Source organism: Pan troglodytes, chromosome 14 (assembly GCF_028858775.2).
Source record: "Pan troglodytes isolate AG18354 chromosome 14, NHGRI_mPanTro3-v2.0_pri, whole genome shotgun sequence".
NCBI lineage: Eukaryota > Metazoa > Chordata > Mammalia > Primates > Hominidae > Pan > Pan troglodytes.
The window spans coordinates 55,125,398-55,150,013 of NC_072412.2; the positions used below are offsets into that span (position 1 = coordinate 55,125,398).

A 24,616-nucleotide genomic window follows, 5' to 3' on the forward strand; every position below is an offset into this window, starting at 1 on the left:
AAAAGTCTCTTTTCAGCCACAGTTACCACGTGGAGATTCATCATCTTCAAAACAAACACCTAAATTTTAAATTGGACTCTGAATAAGAACATTATCGGGAGTATGCAAGAATGAAAAAAAAATTGACAGTTACATTTTTCTCAATCTAATATACGATTCTGGTTTTTATGCCCACACTATCACGTCTGACCCCTGAAAACTTAACATTCACAGTTCTCATTTTTTACCATGGTACTCTGATTTTCAATAATGCTGCGTCTCAAAATGGGTTTTAACTGAGTCTCCAGCATGGTGTCTGACATGTAATAAGTACTGGAAAAATATTTGCAGGAGATGAAAAAGAACAGTCCATTCCAGTTGTAATGGCAGCCCTAGCCTAAGTTCTTATATCTTAGGGACAAAATCTAAACCAGTGGATTTCAAATCCGGCCGCACATCAGAATCATGTGGGGCACTTTAAAACCTACAGAAGTGAAGACCCCATCCAACACCCTCTGAATAGATTTCCACTAGTCTAGATGATTATTGATTACTGTAGCTTCAGCTTCCTATCCTGATATTAAGTCTTAGCAAAGTTTTTGGTTGTTGTTTTGTTTTGTTTAAGACGGAGTCTCACTTTGTTGCCAGGCTGGAGTGCAGTGGTGTGATCTCGGCTCACTGCAACCTCTGCCTCCTAGGTTCAAGCGATTCTCCTGCCTCAGCCTCCCAAGTAGCTGGGACTACAGGCGCGCACCACCACGCCCAGCTAATTTTTGTATTTTTAGTAGAGACGGGGTTTCACCATGTTGGCCAGGATGGTCTCGATCTCTTGACCTCGTGATCTGCCTGCCTCGGCCTCCCAAAGTGCTGGGATTACAGGCGTGAGCCACCACGCCCAGCCATCTTAGCAAAGTTTATCTGACTAATCATTCTGATGTCATGATCTTTATTTAAAAAAAAAAAAAAACCTTCGTCCCCCACTTTACTTTCACGTTTAACCTGTGACTCACACAGCATGTAACTGCGCACCATGGAGCACCATGTATTTGGTGGCCATGAGGCTGGCTACTGGGCAAACCCGAGTATGGGTTCATAAGGCGGAGCCGAGTATGAACTTCAGCTATGTCACTACTGAAAAACTTGAATCCGATTATTTAATCTGAGAATGCTGCTGCCTACCTTATGGGACAAAATATGGACAGTAAGTAAAATGTGAAGCAGAGAGCACAATGTCTGGCACTGTGGGAAATAAATGTTAAAACACACCCATGCACGCACACACTCCCCTTGCTAACATTTCTGTCTTATTTTCTCCATTCTAACCAAACTTAATTATGATAAGTTCTGGAAGGCTCATTAGCCCCCATCTCTAAGCCTTTGCTTGTGCCTCTTTTTGTTTTGGAGATGAGCTAAAAGGACACTTTATATTTTCCCCTATCCAACACAAGCGTTATCTTCAGAACAACTAACTGCTTGTCATGTTAACCCTATTAACTGTATTAGTCCGTTCTCACACTGGTATGAAGAAATACCAGAGACTGGGTAATTTATAAAGGAAACAGGTTTAATGGACTCAGTTCCGCATGGCTGGGGAGGTCTCAAGAAACTTACAATTGTGGCGGAAAGGGAAGAGGCCCGTCTTACGTGGTGGCAAGTAAGTGAGAGCACGCAAAGCCCAGGGGGAACTGCCATTTATAAAACCATCAGATCTCGTAAGAACTCCCTCAATAGCATGAGAACAGCATGGGGAAACCGCCCCCATAATCCAATCACCTCCCAACAGGTCTCTCCCTCAACAACTGAGGATTACAATTCAAGATAAGTTGGGTGGGGACACAGAGCCAAACCACATCATCCTATTTGGTTTTCTCTCACTGACTGTTATGAAAAGCTCTTTATAAGTATCTCATTGTGTTGTTAATTCCTAAACCTATCTCCCTCTCTCCTAATAATTCATATGTTCTTTGAGGATAGGGAATATGCCTTTCCCTTCAAGTACCCCCAAAGGTATAGACACATTTTTCTACTGTGCCAGTTCAACTGTACTACCCTTCAGCAGGAATAAAATCCAAAGATTTCTATGATGTTTGTTTGTGTATAGTTGAGAATCAAGCAGTTGACATGTTCATGCTGGTACCTATTTTTAGCCTGATACCCATATTAAGAATCGCACCACTGATTTTTTTTATTATGGTAAAATATATATATAACCTAAAATTTGCCATCCCAATCATTTTTAAATGTATGGTTCAATGGCATTAAACATTCATTTTTGTGCAACCATCACCACCATGCACCTAAAGCAGCAGTCCCCAACCTTTTTGGCACCAGGGACTGGTTTCGTGGAAGACAATTTTTCCACGGACCATGGGGATGGGGCGGTTGGTCGGGGGTGGGGAGGATGGTTTTGGGATGAAATTGGTCCACCTCAGATCACCAGTCATTAGATTCTCATATGGAGCACACAACCTAGATCCCTTGCATACTCAGTTCACTGTAGGGTTTGCACTCCTATGAGAATCTAATGTTCTAATGTTGCCACTGATCTGACAGGAGGCAGAACTCAGGCAGTAATGCTCACTCATCCGCCTCTCACCTCCCGCTGTGCGACCTCTTCCTAACATGCCAGGGATGAATATGGGTCTGTGGCCCGAGGGTTGGGGACCCCTGACCTAAAGGACTCTTCATCTTGGAAAACTGAAACTCTGTATCCATTAAACAAGTTCCCCATTCTCCTCTCCCCTCAGACCCTGGCAATGACCATTCTACTATGTCTCTATGAATTTGACTAAGTATATCACACAAATGGCATCACGTAGTATTTGTCTGTGAGTGGCTTATTTCACCCAGCATAATATCCTCAAGTTCACCTCTGTGCACCATGTGTCAGAATTTCTTTCCTTTTTAAGGCTGCAGACTACTGATTTTGAAGGAAAAAAACAACTCTACGTGCCTGTTTTAATGTTACTTTGTTTATTAACATGTCGTTCTAAATATTACATAAATACAGCTTCCATACTAGAGTATCAAACATTGTTCCAGTAAGAAGTTCAAGAGTACATTTAGGGCTATCTTAAGAAATATGAATACTTTGGCTTCCATTATTACATTAGATGAAAAAATCAATTCAAATAAGAGTTGTCATATCCTATGATTAACAAAAAAAAAGTAGAAAAATAAGAGAGTGTATTTAAAAAAAATAAAGATAATCAAATGCTTTTTGAAAGACCTGTTCTCTTCACTGCCACACATACTCATACAAATGACTTAGTAATCTAATATGAGAAGTGGTCCTTCACTTATATTAGGAACTTGGTAAATATTTGTTGAATGAATGAACTATCTATGGATATGAATTTACTACTTTAATTTGTGCTTTTTTTGAAAAAAAGTTTTCAAGTAAGAGCAATAGTAAACATACTGAAGTTCACATTTTGCTCAGATCATAAGCCTATAGAACAGTGATTGTTACAAACACCACCCATCATAGCACAAATCAATGTGCATTTCTGAAGCTAGTAAGAAAAGTTCTATCATGTTGTAGAACGAATTCTAACCGACTAATTCACTGGGCTTCAATCACTTGTGATATGGTCAAGAAAAGGTGGCTGGGGCTCCTAGGCTTGTATCTATTTCAGCTATCAGTGAATTCCTATCTTTAGGGCCTCACTCCCCTTCCCACCCCAATAGACACAAATTTAAAAACATTGCTAAAAATAGTAGTTGTAGCATGTCTTCACCCACTTGTAATTTGGCTCTGAAAATGTATTCAGGCTCCAGGTTCAGAAGAGAGACTTTCCAAGCAGGAGACAAAATTCACTAAGGGAGCTCACTCAAATGGAAATGAGTTCATGGACCAGAGAGCAAAGCAAAACATTGCTCTTAAAAGCAAGCTCAATGGACACACATGATGAAACTCACAGTTGAACACTCTTACATCCCAAAGTCACCTTCCATAACCAGTTCAAATAAACTACTGTCTTTTAATAGGATCTGTTCAGGAACACCATAATTTTGGTGCTTTTTCAAGGTGAAATTGTGCTGTTATACCTAAGATGTTTAAAAACAGAGGAAAACCAAAAGTGAAAGATGATAAAGTTTCAAATAAGCCAATGTGTGATGGATTTGGCCTAAAGTAGATAAAGCAAATTCCACTAAGTCCTGTAAGAGGGTTGACTTGAAGAACCACTTCTTCCAGTCATATATGATGATTCAGCAGTCATAATTTAGGAAGGCAAGAGTATACTATACATGTCATTATTTTCCTCTTAAGTTTGCATTTATAGAAGAAGGTGGTGGGGGACAATTTAAACTTGAGTTCTCAAGTTCTACCTTAATGAAATAAAACACCATTGGATAAGTAGTGGAGATTCTAATTTATAAAATATTCACCTTCATCAAATTTCTTTCATTATCAACTTTTCACGGATACTTCTAAATTACTATTCTTTATGCACTTAAATCTTAAGAGAAATCTTGACTAACCTAGAAAATTTATCTTTACATAATTATCATTTCAACAGGTTTAACATACGTTAAACTTATTACTTTGATTTATCTTGAAGTTAAAAAAGTCATCAACGCAAGCACACAAACAAAAGTCTGAAACAATCTTAATTATTCCTTCACAGTAAGGCTACTAAACTAGCAACTAAGGCAGCACTTAACAATCCCCAGGTCAGCATCTTTAATTCACGATGGGGCCTCTCCATTCATCTCACAATTCCCCAACTATCACTGCTCCTGCTGTCAGAAGATTGTTGATACGTGGCCCAGGAGAGTTGCTGCCAACTTCCCCTTTCCAAGTTCAGAAGTTCCTCTAATCAAAAATGAAAACAAGACCAAAAACGACTAAACTTTCACCCTTTTACATGTTCCAGCCCAAATTTAAGAAAGGTCACATTTAAAATACACTTATCTGGAAACAAGGGTTGTTTAAAATGGGCTCAAGAAAAGCCGTACACCCTTGTTATGTTCCTACACAAACAACTGTGTCCCAGATGTGGAAAAAAACAACCTGATGGTCTTTTACCTGCAGAATTACATCACCCGTAGAGCGCAAACTGGACACATCCTCAACAGTGCCCCAGAGCACTCACACAGAACCCGCAGCCTCGCGCTTCAGTTCTTAAAGGCTCCACATTTACTGGCTTTAGCAATGAATTCCTTTAGCAGAGGGCCATCCATTTGCCAAAATGCTGCAGTCTGTGTAACTTCTGTCAAATGATTGATGCAAAACTTAAAGCAGAATTCTTCTAAATCCTGGACACACAACAAAAATAAAAACAAAAATGGCTTTTTTAGGCAACTTTGATTGAATTACTTCTCTCTGAGCCCTTCACCCCAAATCTCTCACCCTCCCCCAGAAAAGATATTTGAGAGGCCAGATACCTAAAACTAGGCAAAAAGGTGACCACAGGTAGGTGTGAGAAAAACACATACTATTTATTCAACGCAGTAAAAGCAATGGTCCTCTAACTCAAAGTACGACCCTTCAAAACACACGCGCGCGTACACACACACACACGCTAGATCTACAAGGGAAAGAATTTCCTGCACGATTATCACATAATCTAGTTATGCTCAAAGACATTGTTGTAAAAGGCAGAATGCCACTTTAGTCTGCAGAATGTGTTTTGTCACGTTCAAGACATCAGAGAAAAGAATTAAGATGTGGGTTAGTTTAAGAAACAGAAAGGTAATGAAGAGATATGGTCAACCTAAAGTGGCACATTAAAAAGAAAATCCCAGCCGGGCACGGTGGCTCACGCCTGTAATCCCAGCACTTTGGGAGGCCGAGGCGGGCAGATCACTTGAGGTCAGGAGTTCGAGACCAGCCTGGCCAACATAGGGAAACCCCGTCTCTAGTAAAACTACAAAAATTAGCCGGGCGTGGTGGTGGATGCCTGTAATCCCAGCTACTCAGGAGACTGAGACAGGAGAATCGTTTGAGCCTGGGAGGCAGAGGTTGCGGTGAGCCGAGATTGCGCCACTGCACTCTAGCCTGGGTGACAGAGCAGAGGCTCTGAAAGAAAATCCCAAAAAATTCACCTTAAATTCACTTTTATGCTCTCCTAATAATGACTTTATTTTTAAAGCCATAAAGAATAATAACACTACAACTTCCACCACACTAATATCTCAGAACGTCACCCCCACGGAAGTATATTTACACAGGTTAGTTTTCAGTCAAACAGAAGTCACCAACTACCAACATTCAGGGGAGTAACATCCACAAGGGGTAAACCAGAACCATTTCAAAATCAATCCCTGCCTATGCCAATCCACCCTTTCATCCCCTGCCAAACTTTAATATAGTCTGTCCCTTAGGATGTTGGAATATATATTTATTAAATCGATTAGGCACCTGGAATGCATACAAAGACTCAATATATAAAAGGAAATCACACTAAAAGCTCTTATCACAAATAGCTTGACTTTATTATAACTTGGTTAGCTGGTACATTGAAGGTCAGCACTCCGGGTTCTATCGAACCAGAAGCTCAACATTTCAACTGCAGGTTTTGACCGCACATTTCCAGCTACCACGAGGTGGGAATGTTAGACAGAGTGGAAGGGGCCCACACAAACATGGAGAGACCCCTTTTCTGCTCTCAGCACAGACCTCTGCAAACAATGATTTCCTTGTTCTAAGGGTCCTCCTGTCCCTGGCTAAAAGATGCCCTAGAGTAAACTCCAGAAACCCATCCAGTCACACAACCATTAAGAGATAAACCACAGGCCAGGCGCGGTGGCTCACGCCTGTAATCTCAGCACTTTGGGAGGCTGAGGCGGGCAGATCACGAGGTTAGGAGTTTGAGACCAGCTTGACCAACATGGTGAAACACCGTCTCTACTAAAAATACAAAAATTAGCCAGGTGTGGTGGCAAGCACCTGTAATCCCAGCTACTCAGGAGGCTGAGGCAGGAGAATCGCTTGAACCCAGGAGGCAGAGGTTGCAGTGAGCTGAGATCACGCCACTGCACTCCAGCCTGGGAGACAGGAGTGAAACTCCATCTCAAAAAAAAAAAAAAAAAAAGAACTTTTATACACAATATAGGTATAAAAATGGTGCCGCTAATCACAATTCACTTTATACACTCATGAAAATGGTTCTATCAAACTGCCTTCCCTTCCCCTCCAATTAGTTTGAACTACTGAGGTATCTGGGTATGCAATAAATATTCAAAAGTTCCAAACATTAAAAGCCAAACTAGAGAATTCTGAAAACAATCTAAATCTGGGTTGTATAAGTAACTAATTAAACCTTGGTTGAGGCAGATCTATGTAGAAGGAAGCCCTGAACGCATGTGGTGAGGGACGTTTGAATTTGCAAGTTCACCAGAGAGTGGCACAGTCAAGCTGAACCACTTAGCAACCAGTGCCCAGGGTTGGTTTGCCTTTGATGAGCGAGTTAGACAAACGCCCTTCCGACTTGACCTCTCTTTAGTATTATAAGAATCTACATAATCTGTTCCTTTCATTCTGCAAAGGATCAAATCTTCAATAACAGGCAAGAAAATGCAACTCCTGTCCAAGTGAGAAGTCAACTATAACAGGGCTGGTTATAGTTGACTTCTTACTTCTAACTGGGCTTTAAATAAAACAGTTCCAAGGAGGACCAGAAGGATCATGTGACCAGGAGATGAACAAAGTTCCCGACAGAATGGAAGTCCTCTTATAGCCCATGGAATAGGGAAGTGGAGAGTATAAAAACAGAAGGGTCTAATACAGTCTTCTTGGTATTAGAAACAAAACTCTGTTTATGACGTTATGTGGCAGAACAATTATAAAGTGTTCTAAGGCAAATGAGATAAAATACCAGATTTATTGTCATTAGCAAAGAAGACAAAAATAAAAACTGCTCTTCTGAAGTAATTTATAAATCATTCCAAATCTTTCAACATTGAAACTATTCCAATTCAATATATATACTCTGAAAATAAGCTGTTTTTCCTTTCCACAAATTTTCTTTAGTAACAAAAACAAAACACAGAGCATTGATGGTCTTAATATCCTCATTTTAAAAAATGCTAATGCCGCCTCTAAGGGAGTTCTTACCCTGTCCTAAAACTCCAAAGCTAAACTAGTTGAATGTTAATAATTTGAAGACCACCTAACCAGGGTGAGCAGGTGCCTCGGCATCACAGCTCCCCACAAGACACATTCCAGATGACACAAGATCACGAACCACACCTAACTCTGTCCAACCTGTTGTTAAAGTAACTGCAAGACAAAACCCCAAAACTGTCAGTCTATAATTCATGTTATAGCACATCAAGTACAAAATATTCCAAATCAAAGAAGTTTTGTTTTGTTCTCAAAATGTACTTAAACATTCTACCATATGGAGAAAACATAATTTATCCCATTACGCAAAAAACATTTGTCAGCCTACTGCTGATCAAAGACTTTTCATTTGGCCCACCAAAAGAAGAAAAAAAACGCTGGCCACCAAGCCTTAACACCAAGCTGTCCAATACTCATACCCCAGACGAACTTCAGAATTAGATTCCTGGGCTCACGTTTATCGCTTCCCTCCAAAAGCAAGATCGTAAGATATAAGTTGCTTAGCACACAGGATTTCTGGAAAGTTCTCTACTCTGGTTAAACAAATAATACTTCCCAACTGTTTCTCTTAACGTTCAAATACACATAAAAATAAAAAATTTCCTGAAAAGAATCAGTTTGCAGTGTGCAACTGATCTATCTTGAAACAATGTTTTATCCACATTTTCTCCCTGATGTCAATATTTATTCAGGTCTGTACCAAAGGAATATCTGGGTGCTCGTTTGTCAAGTCCTTCTTAATAAAACTTGTGGACAGTTTCCTAACACGTTCATAGCAAGGGATCCACAATCATCAACTTACTTTTGAAACTCCCTGTAACTACTGAGTCCATACATTTTTGTTGCTTTAATGTGTGTACATTTGCTTCAAAGCTATCTTGTCAAAACGGGGCATGGAGGAACCTCAGGTACTTTCGTAGAAAGAGAAGAAACATTGGAAGCAGGTAGTCTCCATCTTCCTAGCATTTTGGCCCACAGCACGAAGGCAAAGTCATCTAGCATCCCCAAGTTGAGGTCTAAAAATAATAGTTTTTGCAGTCAATTTCTAACCTGACTCATCAGTAGCCTCCAATCAACTAATAAACACAGTAAGAGAGCTTTCTTTTTAAGAGATGGCAGTCTCACTATGTTGTCCAGGCTGGTCTCAAACTCCTAGCCTCAAGCAATCCTCCCACTTCAGCATCCTGAGTAGCTAGAATACAGGCATGAGCCACTGTGCCCAGCTATGGATTTTAATTTTGTACTCCAGAACTTCATTCATGTACTCACTGTATCTTGTAGCATTCAGGAAATAAAATGTAAAAGCACATTAGTCAATTACGTAACTTGTATTGTAACCTAAGAAATATACCCTAGAAAGAGGCCTGGCGCAGTGGCTCATGCCTATAATCCCAGCACTTTGGAAGGCTGAGGTGGGAGGGACACTTGAGCCCAGAAGTTCAAGACCAGCCTGGGCAACATAATGAAACCCTGTCTCTACAACAAATAAAAAATAAGAAATTAGCTGGGTGTGGTGGCACACATCCATAGTCCCAGTTCCTGGACTGGGAAGGAAGGAGGACTACTTGAGCCCAGGAAGTTGAGGCTACAGTGAGCTGTGATCACACCACTGTGCTTCAGCCTGGGCAACAGAACAAGACCCTGTATCACCAGGAAAAAAAAAATACATACAAATTATGAATATATATACACACACACACACATATATATATGCCCTAGAAATAAAGAGGTGAGTCTTTCTTTTTGTCTTCTATTCTCTAATTTTTCTACGTTGAATGTGTAATATTTGTAGAATTTTAAGTTTTTTTTTAACTTTTTTTTTTTTTTTTGAGACAGAGTCTTGCTCTGTTGCCCAGGCTGGAGTGCAGTGGTGCAACTTCTCCCTCCCAGATTCAAGCAATTCTCCTGCCTCAGCCTCCCGAATAGCTGGGATTACAGGTACGCACCACCACACCCAGCTAATTTTTGTATTTTTAGTAGAGACAGGGTTTCACCATGTTGGCCAGGCTGGTCTCAAACTCCTGATCTCAAGTGGCCCACCTTGGCCACCCAAAGTGCTGGGATTACAGGCGTGATCTCCAAGCCTGGCCATTTTTTTTTTTTTTTTAAGCACACCTTCATGGTGAGGTATTTCAAATGTTTTCACTCATTTATTTAATTCAACATGCATTTTTGAGCGCCAGCTCCATGCCCACACTGTGACAGACTCTGGGGAATCACACGTATTTGGAGTCTTTCTAAAGGAAGTTTTTATCGTGTTTATACTTAATATGAGAAAAATGAAAACTAGTAAAGGAAATGACCTGCTGGCACAGGAAGTTGCAGCAGAGGCTTTTTCTGTAAACTTCCTAGGACAGATCTTAGCTAAAAGTGAGGAAGAAGTTTCCAGCAACTTGAGCCGAGACATCTGCCTCTGCCCAGGTTGTTCTCACTGGTGTTAGTCAGCAAGGTCTGATCCTGAGTATGGAACTCGTTAACAAGGAGGAGGAGCGTGGAGAGGCCCAGAGATGATTCTAACATCCGTCACCAAATGGACAGAAAAGGCACTAACCCAATTTAAAATTATATCACCGGGTGGAAATAAAATCTAAAGAAACAGCTTTTCTAATAAAGAGGTTCAGGGTGTCACAGGAAGGATAGGAAAAAAATCATACCCCATTTTCTATTAGAAGTGATTTACTTTGATCATCATTCCATCTGTTGTCGGGCTGCAGACAAAGTCAACTACATTTGACCTTATCAAATATTTATAATCAGAATACAGCCTCAAACAAAAATAAGATACATTTTGAAAACACCGTGGTCAACTTTGATCCCTATGTGTGATGAAGTGTGTCCTCTTATACCTCAAAGGACACAGCTGCAGATCTTTGCAGGTGTTTGATAAACTCCTTGATACCAGATATTCTGCTTTGTCAAATGACAAAGTATCTGCAAGGATAGGCTAATTGTAACATTCTACATGCACAACTTAGCTAGATATTTTGAAACTCCAAGGCTATTGCTCTCTACCTTTTATTCTCTCTGAATCTGTGAAACCAACCATACCCGCCTTCAGCTCACTGATCATCCTTAATGCTTCCTTTAAGGTACTATCTTCATCCAGTTCAACATTTATCAGGTGCCTAATATGTGCCAGGCACTATAGGGTACACAGATGAATGAGACAGTTCCTGCTCACGAAGAGCTTACAGTCTGATGCTTTGGTTCTTCAAAAAAAATGCACACAAACTTTCAGACTCCCAAAAGCCCATTAATTCACAGGCTCAACAGATCTGTGAATCCCAGATTAAGAACTCAACCCAGCGCAAAAACAAAAGGAGTCCACAGCAAGTTCTTAACAGGTAAATAACTGTGAGCTGTAGACACTAATAGAATTGCAGAGCGTACACAGATACAAATCATACACATCGCCAGCTTATGACAAGGCAGAGGTGGAAAGACAGCAAGGTAAGTCTTGAAATAAACACATATGCTGACATTAAGAAAGACTTGAAACTAAAATATGCTGTTTGTTAGTCCAATTAGGTGTGGCACCTTATGTTCCAACCTGCAGCACAGCTGCTAGGACCTTGGTTCGATTCCTGTCTTACTTAGAAATGAAAGTAGAGGAACAACGACTTTTGAAACAATGAACAGGGAATTAAGAAGCAAGGGCAGATTTCAGTTTTCAATGGGTTCACTGATTCCCTAAACAGAAGTGGAGTGACTCATCGTTTTCCATGCCTCACGCAAGAAGCGGGGGAGACGAGCACAAAGGGAGTTAAGGGTGGTCTGGTTTCTGTTTGTTGTTTAAGTTACCTCTGCATCATATCTGACTGCAGCAGAGAACAGCGAAAAGGCATTCTCCACAGTAATTCCTCTCTTGATAATGTGCTGACAAAGTTTTTTCAGTCTGTTTTCACAGTAAGATGTCGCCAAATCCAGAAGACCTAAAAGTAAGATATGTGCAAGGTTTAATCAAATGTCTAATAATTTCCAATACACAGAGATTTTGTTTTGGTGAACAGAGGTGTACAGGTAAATCAGAAGTTTCTTAGTGGATAAGATTCTGAATTTGAGTAAATAAATTCTATTTTTTACTGTCTGCCTCCTCCACTTCCACACCTCTCCTATATTTACTTTATACAATTTCTTCAGTCGTGCAAAGAAAGAGCAAAAAATGCAATTTCAATCCTCATTTTGTTTCTAAAACGCTAAATGCATTAGCAACTTATACTTCACTACTAGAAAATTAAAATAAGCCCATAGCTTAATACCTAGGTGATGGGTTGACAGGTACAGCAAACCACCATGGCACACGTTTACCTATGTAACAAGCCTACACATCCTGCACATGTACCCCAGAACTTAAAAAAAAAAAAAAAAAAAAAAAAAAAGTCCTTCAGTAACATTAGAACAAAAAAGCCTATGGTCATACACTAGGTCCAAAACTATTAACCATAATAACTACACAATACTATTTTTAAAGATATTTACTTCAAATCTTTTTTAAGCACCAAATTAAAGCCAATACACCTGAAGCTTTTTACATTTCAGGACTAAGAATATGAGGGGATATATTCTCCACCATGTGGCTTGTCCATCCCAATGCTACCACAGTACCTATAGCATCTTCTGGCGGCAGGTCGACTGTGTCTGTGTAGAGGTACTGGAGAAAGGCACGATACACTGGGTAGGAAAACTGATCGATTTCTATCACTTCCTTCATGTCTTCATTCCAATACGACTGGAACATGGATCGAAAATGCTCACACCTAAAACAGCAAAGCAAAAGTCTTATTTGTTCAGCAGCAATTTTTAAAAAAGAAAAAAAAATTACCTAATTAAGTTGATAAAATCAGATAAACAGAAGTATCCTTGGGCCGGGCGTAGTGGCTCATGCCTGTAATCCCAGCACTTTGGGAGGCCAAGCGGGTAGATCACCTGAGGTCAGGAGTTCGAGACCAGCCTGACCAACATGGATAAACCCCGTCTCTACTAAAAATACAAAATTAGCTGGGCATGGTGGTGCATGCCTATAATCCCAGCTACTCAGGAGGCTGAGGCAGGAGAATCGCTTGAACCCGGGAGGTGGAGGTTGTGGCGAGCCGAGATTGCGCTTCTGCACTCTAGCCTGGCAACAAGAGCAAAACTCCGTCTCAAAAAAAAAAAAAAGGAAGTATATTAACTACTATCTGGGTCTGCACACACCAGGATCACAGACCTTTAGTTAGCACCCAAAAAACATTCCACATGCAAGTGGTTTTTGTACATGCCTTTTACATACACTCACTTTCATTTTTTGTAACTCCTATTAAATACTAATAGGTATACATAGAGCCTGGAAGTACCTAGCACTTCCACTACTGTTTCCATTTGATGGTCCCCAAGATTTTTTTGCTCCTTTGTTTTTTTTAAAATGATGTACAGAAATGCATTTTAAACAATAAAGTGAAAGAAATTCAGAAACAAGAGTTCAAAACTTTTGACTACATATCAACATTAAAATGATTCATTTGTTTTTTGTTTTACATAATAAGTATATTCTTAAAACTGTTTTATATGTTAACTGGATTACATCAAGCTGATTATTGTCTGATTATCCGACAATTTTTCTTCTTTTCTGACTTATCGTCAAAACAGCCATCACTCCTTTTTTTTTTTTTGCATTGCCTGTTCCCCTTCCCAGGCCTGCTACAAGCTTATTTATAAAACACTCACATCCACTAGGATAGTCAGATATTTCAAGAAAACCTGAGCAGCTCCTACACTGTATTTACATGTACAAAGCCACCTGCACAAGAAACTGATTTCTGAATATTGGATTTTCTTATGTATAACATAGTTGTAGCTTTCTAAAAATCATATTTTTAAATTATTTTAAAGTGAGATACGGCACAAAGAGAAAAAGTATTTTGAGGTGCAGTGGCTCAAGCCTGTAATTCCAGCACTTTGGGAGGCCGAGGCAGGTCAGCCTCAATCACCTGAGGTCAGGAGTTCGAGACCGGCCTGGCCAACATGGCGAAACTTCGTCTCTACTTAAAATACAAAAATTAGCCAGGCGTGGTAGTGCACGATTGTAATCCCAGCTACTTGGGAGGCTGAAGCTGGAAGATCACTTGAACACAGGAGGCGGAGGTTGCAGTGAGCTAGTATTACGCCACTGCACTCTAGCCTGGGTGACAGAATGAGACTCTGTCTCAAAAAAAAAAGAAAAAAAATCCATTCAGAATACTAAAAAAATAGTTTCACTTACATAAAAAATTACTCTACCTGAGAAATAAAAAAGAAATAGTTGTCTAAGAAAGAATCATGGATTTCATGGTCAGAAAACTGTACATGAAAGGAATAGACTGGTTGACCACAGGTGCACAGACAGAAACAGTTCCAGTTCATCTTTTCAATTAATACTGTGGTTCAGATATTTACTCCCTTAGGTAAGGAATGACATAGGGCTTTTCTGTTCCTTTCAAATGTATTTCTTTGCCAATAGGTTTTTACCTAAATTTCCAAAAAGACTTGTAAATGGCCACTTTAATGGTCTTAGCTTATGTGCCTTTTTCTGCGATGGCAACCTTTGTGGCAAACAGTTACTAATAAACGCATAGTTCCCTCACATTTATACAAGGAACTATATCTAAAAAACTTTTTTTTTTTCATTTTTGAGATAAGATCTCACTCTGTCTCCCCGGCTGATCACAGCTCACCACAGCCTTGATCTACTGGGCTCAAGCAATCCTTCCACCTCAGCCTCCGGAGCAGCTGGAACTACAGGAACGCACCACCACACCTGGCTAATTTTTTCTATTTTTTGTAGAGACAGTGTCTCGCTATATTGCCTAGGCTGGTCTCAGACTCCTAGGATCAAGTGATATTCCCGCCTTGGCCTCCCAAAGTCCTAGGATTACAGGCATGAGCCACCATGCTCAGCCTAGAACATTCTTCGATTGGTAATTGCATGTCCCCTAGAAACAGAAGCACAGCATTCCTATGAGAGTTTTCTGCTTAATCTATAATTAAAAGAGGGCATATACACTTTTCAATAACAACCTTTTGTATTTTCTTTAACCACGTAAATAAATTTTCTGATGGAAATGAGTATTCACAAGATTCTTAATTTAAAAAACAATATAAGCTGGGCGTGGTAGCTCACATCTGTAATGCCAGCACTTTGGGAGGCTGAGGCGGGCAGATCACCTGAGATTGGGAGTTCAAGACCAACCTGACCAACATGGAGAAACCCCATCTCTATTATAAATACAAAATTAGCCAGGCATGGTGGCGCCTGCCTGTAATCCCAGCTACTCAGGAGGCTGAGGCAGGAGAATCACTTAAACCCGGGAGGCAGAGGTTGCGGTGAGCTGAGATCGTGCCACTGCACTCCAGCCTGAGCAACAAGAGTGAAACTCTGTCTCAAAGAAACAAACAAACAAACAAACAAAAAACCAATATAGACAAATACTTAAATTCCTACATTACACTTTTTAAAAAACGCTCCATGAGTGTACACAAAAAATTCTTTGACATGAAATGGACTGATACTATCTGCAAAAATATTAAGTAGTGACATTTCTCTCTACTACCAAGGCTATTTTTTATCAGTACTCATTTTGTGGAATAACAAAGAAATAGAAATGGCAAAAATAAAGTCAAGTTATTGATGTCTCTGAGCTCATGCAAAAATACCTGATTTTCAAAACAGCTTTATGGACATGAATATATTTTCCATCAATTCGAAACTTCAGATCAGCAGTTTCTGGACTATCAAATTCTTTCTTCAGTGACTCTGCAACTGTTAAAAAGTCTTCATGCTCTGAAGGCAACAAACATATATTAATATGGCAAGTTCAAGGAACAGATTGAAGATTCAAAAGACTTCAAAAAGATCATCATGACCGTGATGGATAATTCCACTTGTTTTTTTTTCAAGAGTTCATACCTTGTTTGACAAATCAATTCTACGGTATTAAAGTAAGTATCCTGCATCTATAAACTACCAAAGAAAACCACCAAAAGATGGTATTTAGAAAGGCTAAATACCATCTTATATGCCTAGTTATACATTAGAAATGTATATTTTTAAAGAAAAAAATTATAGGTACTTCATGATAATATAATAACCCCCTCTCAAAACGAGTGGTTCTCTTCTAAGACTAAGAATTTGTTTCCCTTGACTGAAACACTAAGAATATCTTTTTTCTGCTTTGGGGTACTTTCAAGGGGTCAGCATACCCAACTCAAGGAGGTGCAAGAAACAAACTTACCATTTAAATGGTAATGCTAAGCGGTCATGTTCTCAAGCAGAGAAACTCTTTCCTAAGTATCTGGAATCTAAACATCTCTGTTAACCCTAAAAATCACTATATGCATAATCCTTACTCACTGTCTAAACACAGAGCAAATTCACTTAGAAACAACACCTACATGAAGGGAACAGTTTTATAAGAACACAGGATCACCTTACCTGATAAGAAGAATTGCTGTTGTGGTTATATGTTAAGTAGAACTGTGTTACTACAAGGAAAAGTAAAGGCACTTGTACAAATTCCTGGAATGCTTTCTTGTGTTTTATATGTATGAAAGAAGAAAAGAAGTAGAAAAAGGCTAATGGGGAAATTTTTTTAAATTCCAGAGATCCTGACCAGGCATCGAATCAAGCTGCTATGGATACACGAAGCAGGTTTCAACTGCCCACAGCTGAGTTAATAATCAGTGTCTTAATCAAAGACCTCGGCTTCCAAGCCTGGGATGAACCATTTTCCCTTGGTAGCCTGCTGTTACCAGAGCAACTCCTAGAGGAGGGACAACAGCTAAAACCTAGGCTGAAACAACAAATGAGCTTATCCGCAAGCTTTATCATCAGACTCTCCCGAGGCATTACCTTTCACCTAAGCCCTGTGACCTTAACTGACAGCCCTCCCTCCGCCCCATGCAATGCAGAGCTCTCCTGGCTACAGAGGAAAGGTAGAAAACCTCTCAAAAGTCAGGCTTCCCCTGACCTTGCAACCTGGATCACTGGTGGGTAAAAGAATACAAATGACTAAGATGGAACAAGAGTCCAGGAGTCTAGATTGCTACCCCCACCCATCCAAAAAAAACCCACTTCTCATCAGTGCTTCAACTTCGGCATCGTCTTAGGCTGAAATGACTCTTTCTCCTCTTTGCTCCTGGCAACAAGTATAGTACATCCTTTCAGAGGAGAAATCCTCCTCAAAGGGGTGAATTCACCATGTGACTTTCCTTCTAACACTCAGATGAGATCACAAAGTGAGAGGGAAAAAACACTTTTGACTTTCAGTGGGTGGAAGGGAAAGAAGTTATCTAGGACAGCAGTCCCCAACCTTTTTGGTACCAGGGACCAGTTTTGTGGAAGACAATTTTTCCACGGACCGAGGCGGGGAGGAGGATGGTTTGGGGATGATTCAAGCACATTATGTTTATTGTGCACTTAATTTTTATTATTGTTACACTGTAATATGTAATGAAATAATTACACAACTCACCATAATGTACAATCAGTGGGAGTCCTGAGCTTGTTTTCCTACAACTGGACGGCCCCATCGGGGGGTGATGGGAGACAGTGACAGATCATCTAGGCATTAGATTCTCATAAGGAGCTCGCAACCTGTATCCCTCGCATGTGCAGTTCACAATAGGGCTTACGCTTCTATGAGAATCTAATACCGCTGCTGATCTGATGGGAGGTGGAGCTCAGGCGGTAATGTGAGTGATGGGGAGCAGCTGTAAATAAATACAGATGAAGCTTCGCTCACTGCCACTCACCTCCTGCCGTGCGCCACGGACCAGTACAGGCATATGGCCTGGGTTTTGGGGACCCCTGATCTAGGAGGATATAGTCAATGACCATATTTTTTCCAAACTTAATATTTAAATTGTTAGGACATTTGTTCTGAAAAGAATGCCTGTGCCATTTTAAGATATAAGAACTGGGGGAAGCCTTTTATAACAAGTCCAGGTTAAGTAGTATATACAAATCTGAAGATGTGTATAGAAGTGCTTCAGCTGGGTATGCCATACATGTGCAATTCTGGCCAAATAGTCCCATTCAGTGAACCAATTATTTTCCAATCACAATACTCACTGCAAAAAAAAAATACTGTATTATACCTAAATAACATGGCAAAAATAAAGTGAAAGGGAGTATTCAATTGGTTTCACTTTAAGGCAAGCTTAACTCTTCCTAAGCATCCTTGCCTCCATGCCCATGACTGGTCACCTAATTGGGACAACTCCACCTGTCTGACACACCTAAGCATGACGTTTTAGAAAACTAACCTTCAATATCAATTGCTGAACAACCCAAACACCTTAACTGCCAAGAACTACATTAATTTTCAAGCACAGAGCATCATGACCCACTTATTCCCTCTGCTTATAAATAAAAGAACAACTTAAAAGAAATATGCTAGCAAAAAGGCAAACATAAACAAGAAATAAAATAAAAAGATTAAAGTCACCTTGTAAATGGCTACTCAGTTTTAAGACAGCCTAGCTTTTTCAGCCAATAATGGACTCTTAAAGAAGACAATATTCAGAAAAGGTACAGATTATGTAACCAAATATCACCCCAAATTCCACTACCCTTTATAATACCTCTGTTTTGATGCCCTTCTGAAATAAAAGAATTTGAAATCAGTTGAAAGACAAAGATAGAAAGAAAGAAGATGGGGTTAATGTGTCACCTTAAAAACCACAAGTTGTTTGCTTTTTTTATTGAGACAGGGTCTCGCTGTGTCACTCAGGCTGGAGTGCAGTGGTGCGATCACAGTTCACTGCAGCCCTGACCTCCCAGTCTCAAGCAATTCTCCACCTCAGCCTCCTGAGTAGCTGGTACTACAGGCAGGCACCACCACTCCTGGTTATTTTTTGTAGAGATGGGGTTTCGCCATGTTGCCCAGGCTGGTCTAAAACTCCTGAGCTCAAGCAGTCCACCCACCTTGACCTCCCAAAGTGCTGAGATTACAGGTGTGAGCCACCACACCCAGCCGGTTCTTCACTTTTTTGAAAGTTCATTTTTGGACCAGGCGCAGTGGCTCACGCCTGTAATCCCAGCACTTTGGGAGGCTGAGGCGGGCGGATCACGAGGTCAGGAGTTCCCGACCAGTCTGATCAACATTGTGAAACTCTGTCTCTACTAAAAATATTAAAAAATTAGCCAGGCGTGGTGGCACGCGCCTGTAATCCCAGCTACTCAGGAGGCTAAGGCAGGAGAACTTGAACCTGGGAGGCGGAGGTTGCAGTGAGCTGAGATCGCGCCATTGCACCCCAGCCTGGGCAACAGAGTGAGACTCCGTCTCAAAAAAAAAAAAAAAAAAAGAAAAGAAAGTTCATTTTTGATTGGTATTATATCAAGTTCTGTAAGAAATCTAGTATAACAGAAGTGCTTAAGAACAGGCTACCCAAAAACTTATAAAAGAACAGTCATTACAGCACTACCCACAAGAGTCAAAGGTGGGAACAACCCACATGTCCATCAACAGTTAAGTGACAAAATATGGTGTATATATATAATGGAATATTATTCAGTCATAAAAGGGAATGAAATACAGAGACATATTACGTCAATGGGCCTCAAAAACATTAAGTAAAAGAAGCCAGACACATGGGTCACATATTGTATGCTTCCACTTATATGAACTCTCCAGAGTCGGCAAATCCATAGAAACAAAAAGCAAACTAGTGGTTGCTAGGGGTTGGGGGGAGAGGAGAATGGAGTGTGACTAATTAACGTATAAGGGCTTTCTTCTGGGGTGATTAAAACATTTTAGAATTTGACATAAAGGGTGGATGTAGGCCAGGCACAGTGGCAGGTGGATCACCTGAGGTCAGGAGTTCGAGAACAGCCTGGCCAACATGGTGAAACCCCACCTCTACTAAAAATACAAAAATTAGCTGGGTGTGGTGGCTGGTGCCTGTAGTCTTAGCTACTTGGCAGGCTGAGGCAGGAAAATCGCTTGAACTCGGGAGGTGGAGGTTGCAGTGAGCCGAGATTGCGCCACTGCACTCCAGCCTGGGCGACAGAGTGAGATTCTGTCTCAATAAAAAAAAAAAAAAGGTGGATGTACAACATTATGAATGTTCTAAACGCAACTAAACTGTACCCTTTACAATGGTTACTTGCATGTTATGCGAATTTGATATCAATTGAAATGAAAGCACTTATGAGAGAAAATTTAAAGTTCATGGTAATATTTTATAATATATGAATACATTTGATTATGCACATCTATTTTGAAGGAAGGTATGAAAGCTAATAGAGAATAAAACATTCTGAGAGATCCCAAAACCAGCAAAGACATAGGAAAACTGGTCAGTTGGTAGTACCATTCTTCCTGGGTGGAGGTGGCCCTGCACTTTCTTACCCACAGACAGGAGGCGCCACGAGACAGCGGGAGTGGCAAAGCAGGCAAACACGTCGTCGGTGCAGGAGAAGTGGGTGAGGTGCGGGAGGATCACGGACTGACCCCGGCACTGGCCCCACATGTACACGTGCCCACCCTGCGTCTTGGCTGCAGACGTGTGGGCAGAGTGACAGGCTGCAATCTCTACCACCCTGAAAAGTTTTAAGAAAAATGCATGTTACTTCATGATCACAGAAGCCCACAGCACACCACACAAGGCAATTTAAAAGTTCATGCTTGCAATACCTCAGAAAACAAGAGTCCAAGTTCCAGGGACACTAGCTGCCAAGTCACAGCAACAAAAGCAATAGATCAGGGCAAGAGCACTGTTCTCCTTTCCCAAATGCCCACTTCTCATCCTCAGCTCACTGTGAGTTAGAATAGATCACACAGACCGCCGAGGAAAACTTGGAAAACAGACCAGCAAATCCAAGCAAATGAGGAAAGTGGACACTGAGAAAATGCCCTAACAAATGTGATGGCTTAAATACCATTTCTTTTTTTTTTCTTTTCTTTTTTTTTTCTTTTTTGAGACAGGATCTCACTCCGTCACCCAGGCTAGAGCGCAGTGGCATGACCATGGCTCACTGCAGCCTCGACCTCCCAGGCTCAAGCAATCCTTCCACCTCAGCTTCCCAGACCACAGCTGCACCACCATACCCGGCTAAGTTTTGTATTTTTTATAGAGACAGAGTCTCGTTATATTGCCAGCGTCGGTCACCAACTCCTGGGCTCAAGTGATCCTCTGCCTTCACCTCCCAAAGTGCTGGGGATTACAGGTATAAGCCATCGTGCCTGGCCCATTTCTTTATAAATATAACTTTTTCTCTCATCTCCTACCAGAGCTCAGAACACTCATTGGGCTGATAAGCATTGGCTGGGGGTCACGGACTCTGAACGTTCCAATCCAAAAGGAAAACAAGCCAAACTTACTATATTTCTCAGTAGTATGCTTCTTGGGTAAGGTCTCATAATCAGAAGTCAGCACTCCAGGACATAGGAGGTAAGACCTTACAATTAGGCTGAACAACATCGAGCATCTATTCCAGTAACACACATTATATCAAATCAATATTTAAACAGATAATGTCCTTTCAAGAGCAGATTTATTTAAAAGTTGTTTTACTTGGCTCAAAGTAAAAGTTTATATTACACCATAAACATCAACATGGCCATAGACCTTACTTGTCTTCCATACTAAAAGGGCAACAGCAAGACTGCAGTAATTATACCAAGATGTATTCATACCTATCAATCACAGGTGGTTATTTCAGAGAGCTACATAAGAATCATATCAACCTCATGTTCATTCTGGCTACTACTCAAAACACTTTTGCATAGGCCAGGCACGGTGGGGCTCATGCCTATAATCCCAGCACTTTGGGAGGCCGAGGTGGGTAAATCACTTGAGGCCAGGAGTTCAAGACCAGCCTGGCCAACATGGCGAAACCCTGTCTCTACTAAAAAATACAAAAATTAGCTGGGCATGGTGGTACACACCTGTAATCCCAGCTACTCAGGAGGCTGAGGCAGAAGAATCACTTGAACCCAGGAGGTGGAGGTTGCAGTGAGCCGAGATCGTGCCATTGCACTCCAGTCTGGGTGACAGAGACTCTGTCTCAAAAAAGGGAAGTGAAGGGAAGGGAAGGGGAGGGGGGAGGGAGAAGGGGGAAGGGGGAAGCAGGGAGGGAGAAGGAGGAAGGGGGAAGGGAGAAGGGAAGGTTATCTCTTTTGTCCAAAATGAGAATGTTAATAAACAGAAGAATCACAAAGCCAAACACCGCAGCTCTGCCACACACAGCCCCAAGGCCACATCGCACACACAGTCCCAAGACGTGGCACAGCCAAGTTACCTTTCTTTCTCCACCATGATGTGTGCTGGGCTTAGCAGGTTATTTTTATTGCCAGTTCCCAGCTGCCCATATGTGTTAGCTCCCCAGGCATAGAGCAAGCCCTCATCTGTTAGTGCTAGAGTATGTGCGTAGCCGCAGACAATCTGCAAGTAAATTGAAATGGTTACCATTAGCAGGAAAACAGGAAGGGCAGGCAGAACATCTACTTAAAGGCTACAGCCAGCTTCTGCAGAATGCCAAATCATCATCAGGGGTGGACTGACATTTGCTGGAACATTAAAAAAGCATTAGAAGGCGGGGCGTGGTGGCTCATGCCTGTAATCCCAGCGCTTTGGGAGGCCGAGGCAGGCAGATCACAAGGTCAGGAGATTGAGACCATCCTGGCTGACACGGTGAAACCCCGTCTCTATTAAAAATACAAAAAGTCAGCCGGGCGTGGTGGCGGGCACCTGTAGACCCAGCTACTCGGGAGGCTGAGGCAGAAGAATTGCTTGAACCCGGGAGGCGGAGCTTGCAGTGAGCTGAGATAGCACCACTGCACTCCAGCCTGGGAGACACAGCAAGACTCTGTCTCAAAAAAAAAAAAAAAAAAGCATTAGAAAAGACTAAACCTTAGGCTACTGAATTTTTCCATTGTTTTTTTTTTTTTTAACTTGTCGAGCCTGTTTTGCCAACACCATAGTCTTGCTTCTCCTTGTGGGAAATTAGGGAAGATATAATATTAAATATGGAAGATGAAGGCACAGAGTATTGCCAGAAAAGACTGACTGAAGAGTAAACCTCCAACATTTCTCCAAGTTAGAGCAAGGAAGGTAGATGGGAAGCCACTAACTGAGAGTGCACCACACGTACCTGGTTCACACACACGCTGTGCAAAGCTGCCACTCTCACAGGGGTCAGCTGGTTGCCATTGTTTCCCAAGCCCAGCTGACCATTGCCATTGTAACCCCAGCCATATACCTTAGAGAGGACAGAAGGGAGAGAGTGAGATTTTTAAACTGCTGGTAAGAAGGAAGAGACAAAAAACCAGCCCATCTAAACAAATCAGATACTTCCAACACCTATATTCTACTCTATGCTCCTGCAACTGATCTCCAAACAGAAGCTATTTTGGAGAAGGGGATGACAGAATTGGCATCAGTTTCTACTCCATGACTTACTAGTTAGATAGTCTGGGGCAAGTCACTCTTTCCTGTTTAATACATGAGGAAGTTGAGCCTCACTAACAATTATTAAGTACCTACTGTATGTCAGAACACTCTGAAAGGTACTAGTTTTTGGTCACAGTTTAACAGGCGAAATAGATACATGCAAATTTTTTGCTGATGGGTAGCAAGTGCTACAATAGGTATCAATCAAGGCACTGCAGAACAGCAAGGAGGAAGGTTTTAGCTCTAGGAAGAAAGATTAAGGAAGACTTTTCAAAAAGTGGAGATTGGAGCAGAGCTGAAGGATGAAGGAGAGCAAAAACATTCCAAGCAGAAGGTATTGACTGTGTTAGAAGCTAGTTTAGAAGATAAGTAGGTGGGCTTGCCTGGACACATCTGCAGTAGTGGTAGTAGAAAGACTAGAAGAAGGCTGGGTGGGGTAGCTCACGCCTGTAATCCCAGCACTTTGGAAGGCCAGCGTGGGCGGATCACAAGGTCAGGAGATCGAGACCATCCTGGCCAACACAGTGAAACCCCATCTCTACTAAAAATACAAAAATTAGCTGGGCATGGTGGCGCGTGCCTGTAACCCCAGCTACTCAGGAGGCTGAGACAGGAGAATCACTTGAACCTGGGAGGCAGAGGTTGCAGTGAGCCAAGATCGTGCTACTGTACTCCAGCCTGGCAACAACAACAACAAAAAGACTAGAAGGAAAGGCAAGAGCTCAGAGGGAAAGTGACAAAAAACATACCAGGGAAAGTGCAATACATCTATAAATTTCTCATTGAAATATTAATTTAATTTGTATTTTTGAAAGATAATGCTGGCCACAGTATGAAAGATGATGGAACATATAAGGCTAGAGGCAGGAAGAACCTTTAGGAGGTCATTTCTTCTCTCGTTAGCAAATAGGTGAGCTCTGATGAGGCTCTAAACTAAGGAGTGACAGCGGGATCATGAGAGGGAAAGCAGAGGAAAGAGGATTAAAAATAGAAGACTTCCCAGAACGTGACAGTCCCTTGGATATAGAGTGAGAGGAGGCCCGTCTGCTGAAAGTAACAGAGCTAGGCATAGGTTTGACAGGAGTGTTAAAGGTTCCAAATAGCCATAGGAAAAAGTACTGACCAGGAACAAATAAAGGCCTTGCTCAAATTACAAAC

At 41.2% G+C, this 24,616-nt stretch overlaps 1 protein-coding gene across 5 annotated transcripts in view; it reads right to left on the bottom strand.

The window, feature by feature from the left end:
• Positions 1–2,931: 2,931 nt before the first annotated feature.
• Positions 2,932–24,616, bottom strand: part of RCBTB1 (RCC1 and BTB domain containing protein 1) — a 54,317-nt gene continuing 32,632 nt past the window's right edge. For all 5 annotated transcript variants that reach the window (XM_024348436.3, XM_063792549.1, XM_001155108.8 and 2 more), the window contains 7 exons: positions 23,160–23,267; positions 22,308–22,450; positions 20,416–20,606; positions 15,719–15,845; positions 12,656–12,807; positions 11,852–11,982; positions 2,932–5,241 (listed from right to left, as the gene is read on the bottom strand). In XM_024348436.3, coding sequence (XP_024204204.1) covers positions 5,101–5,241; positions 11,852–11,982; positions 12,656–12,807; positions 15,719–15,845; positions 20,416–20,606; positions 22,308–22,450; positions 23,160–23,267 — 993 coding nt within the window. In that variant the 3' untranslated portion in view covers positions 2,932–5,100. The remainder of the gene's footprint in view (positions 5,242–11,851; positions 11,983–12,655; positions 12,808–15,718; positions 15,846–20,415; positions 20,607–22,307; positions 22,451–23,159; positions 23,268–24,616) is intronic.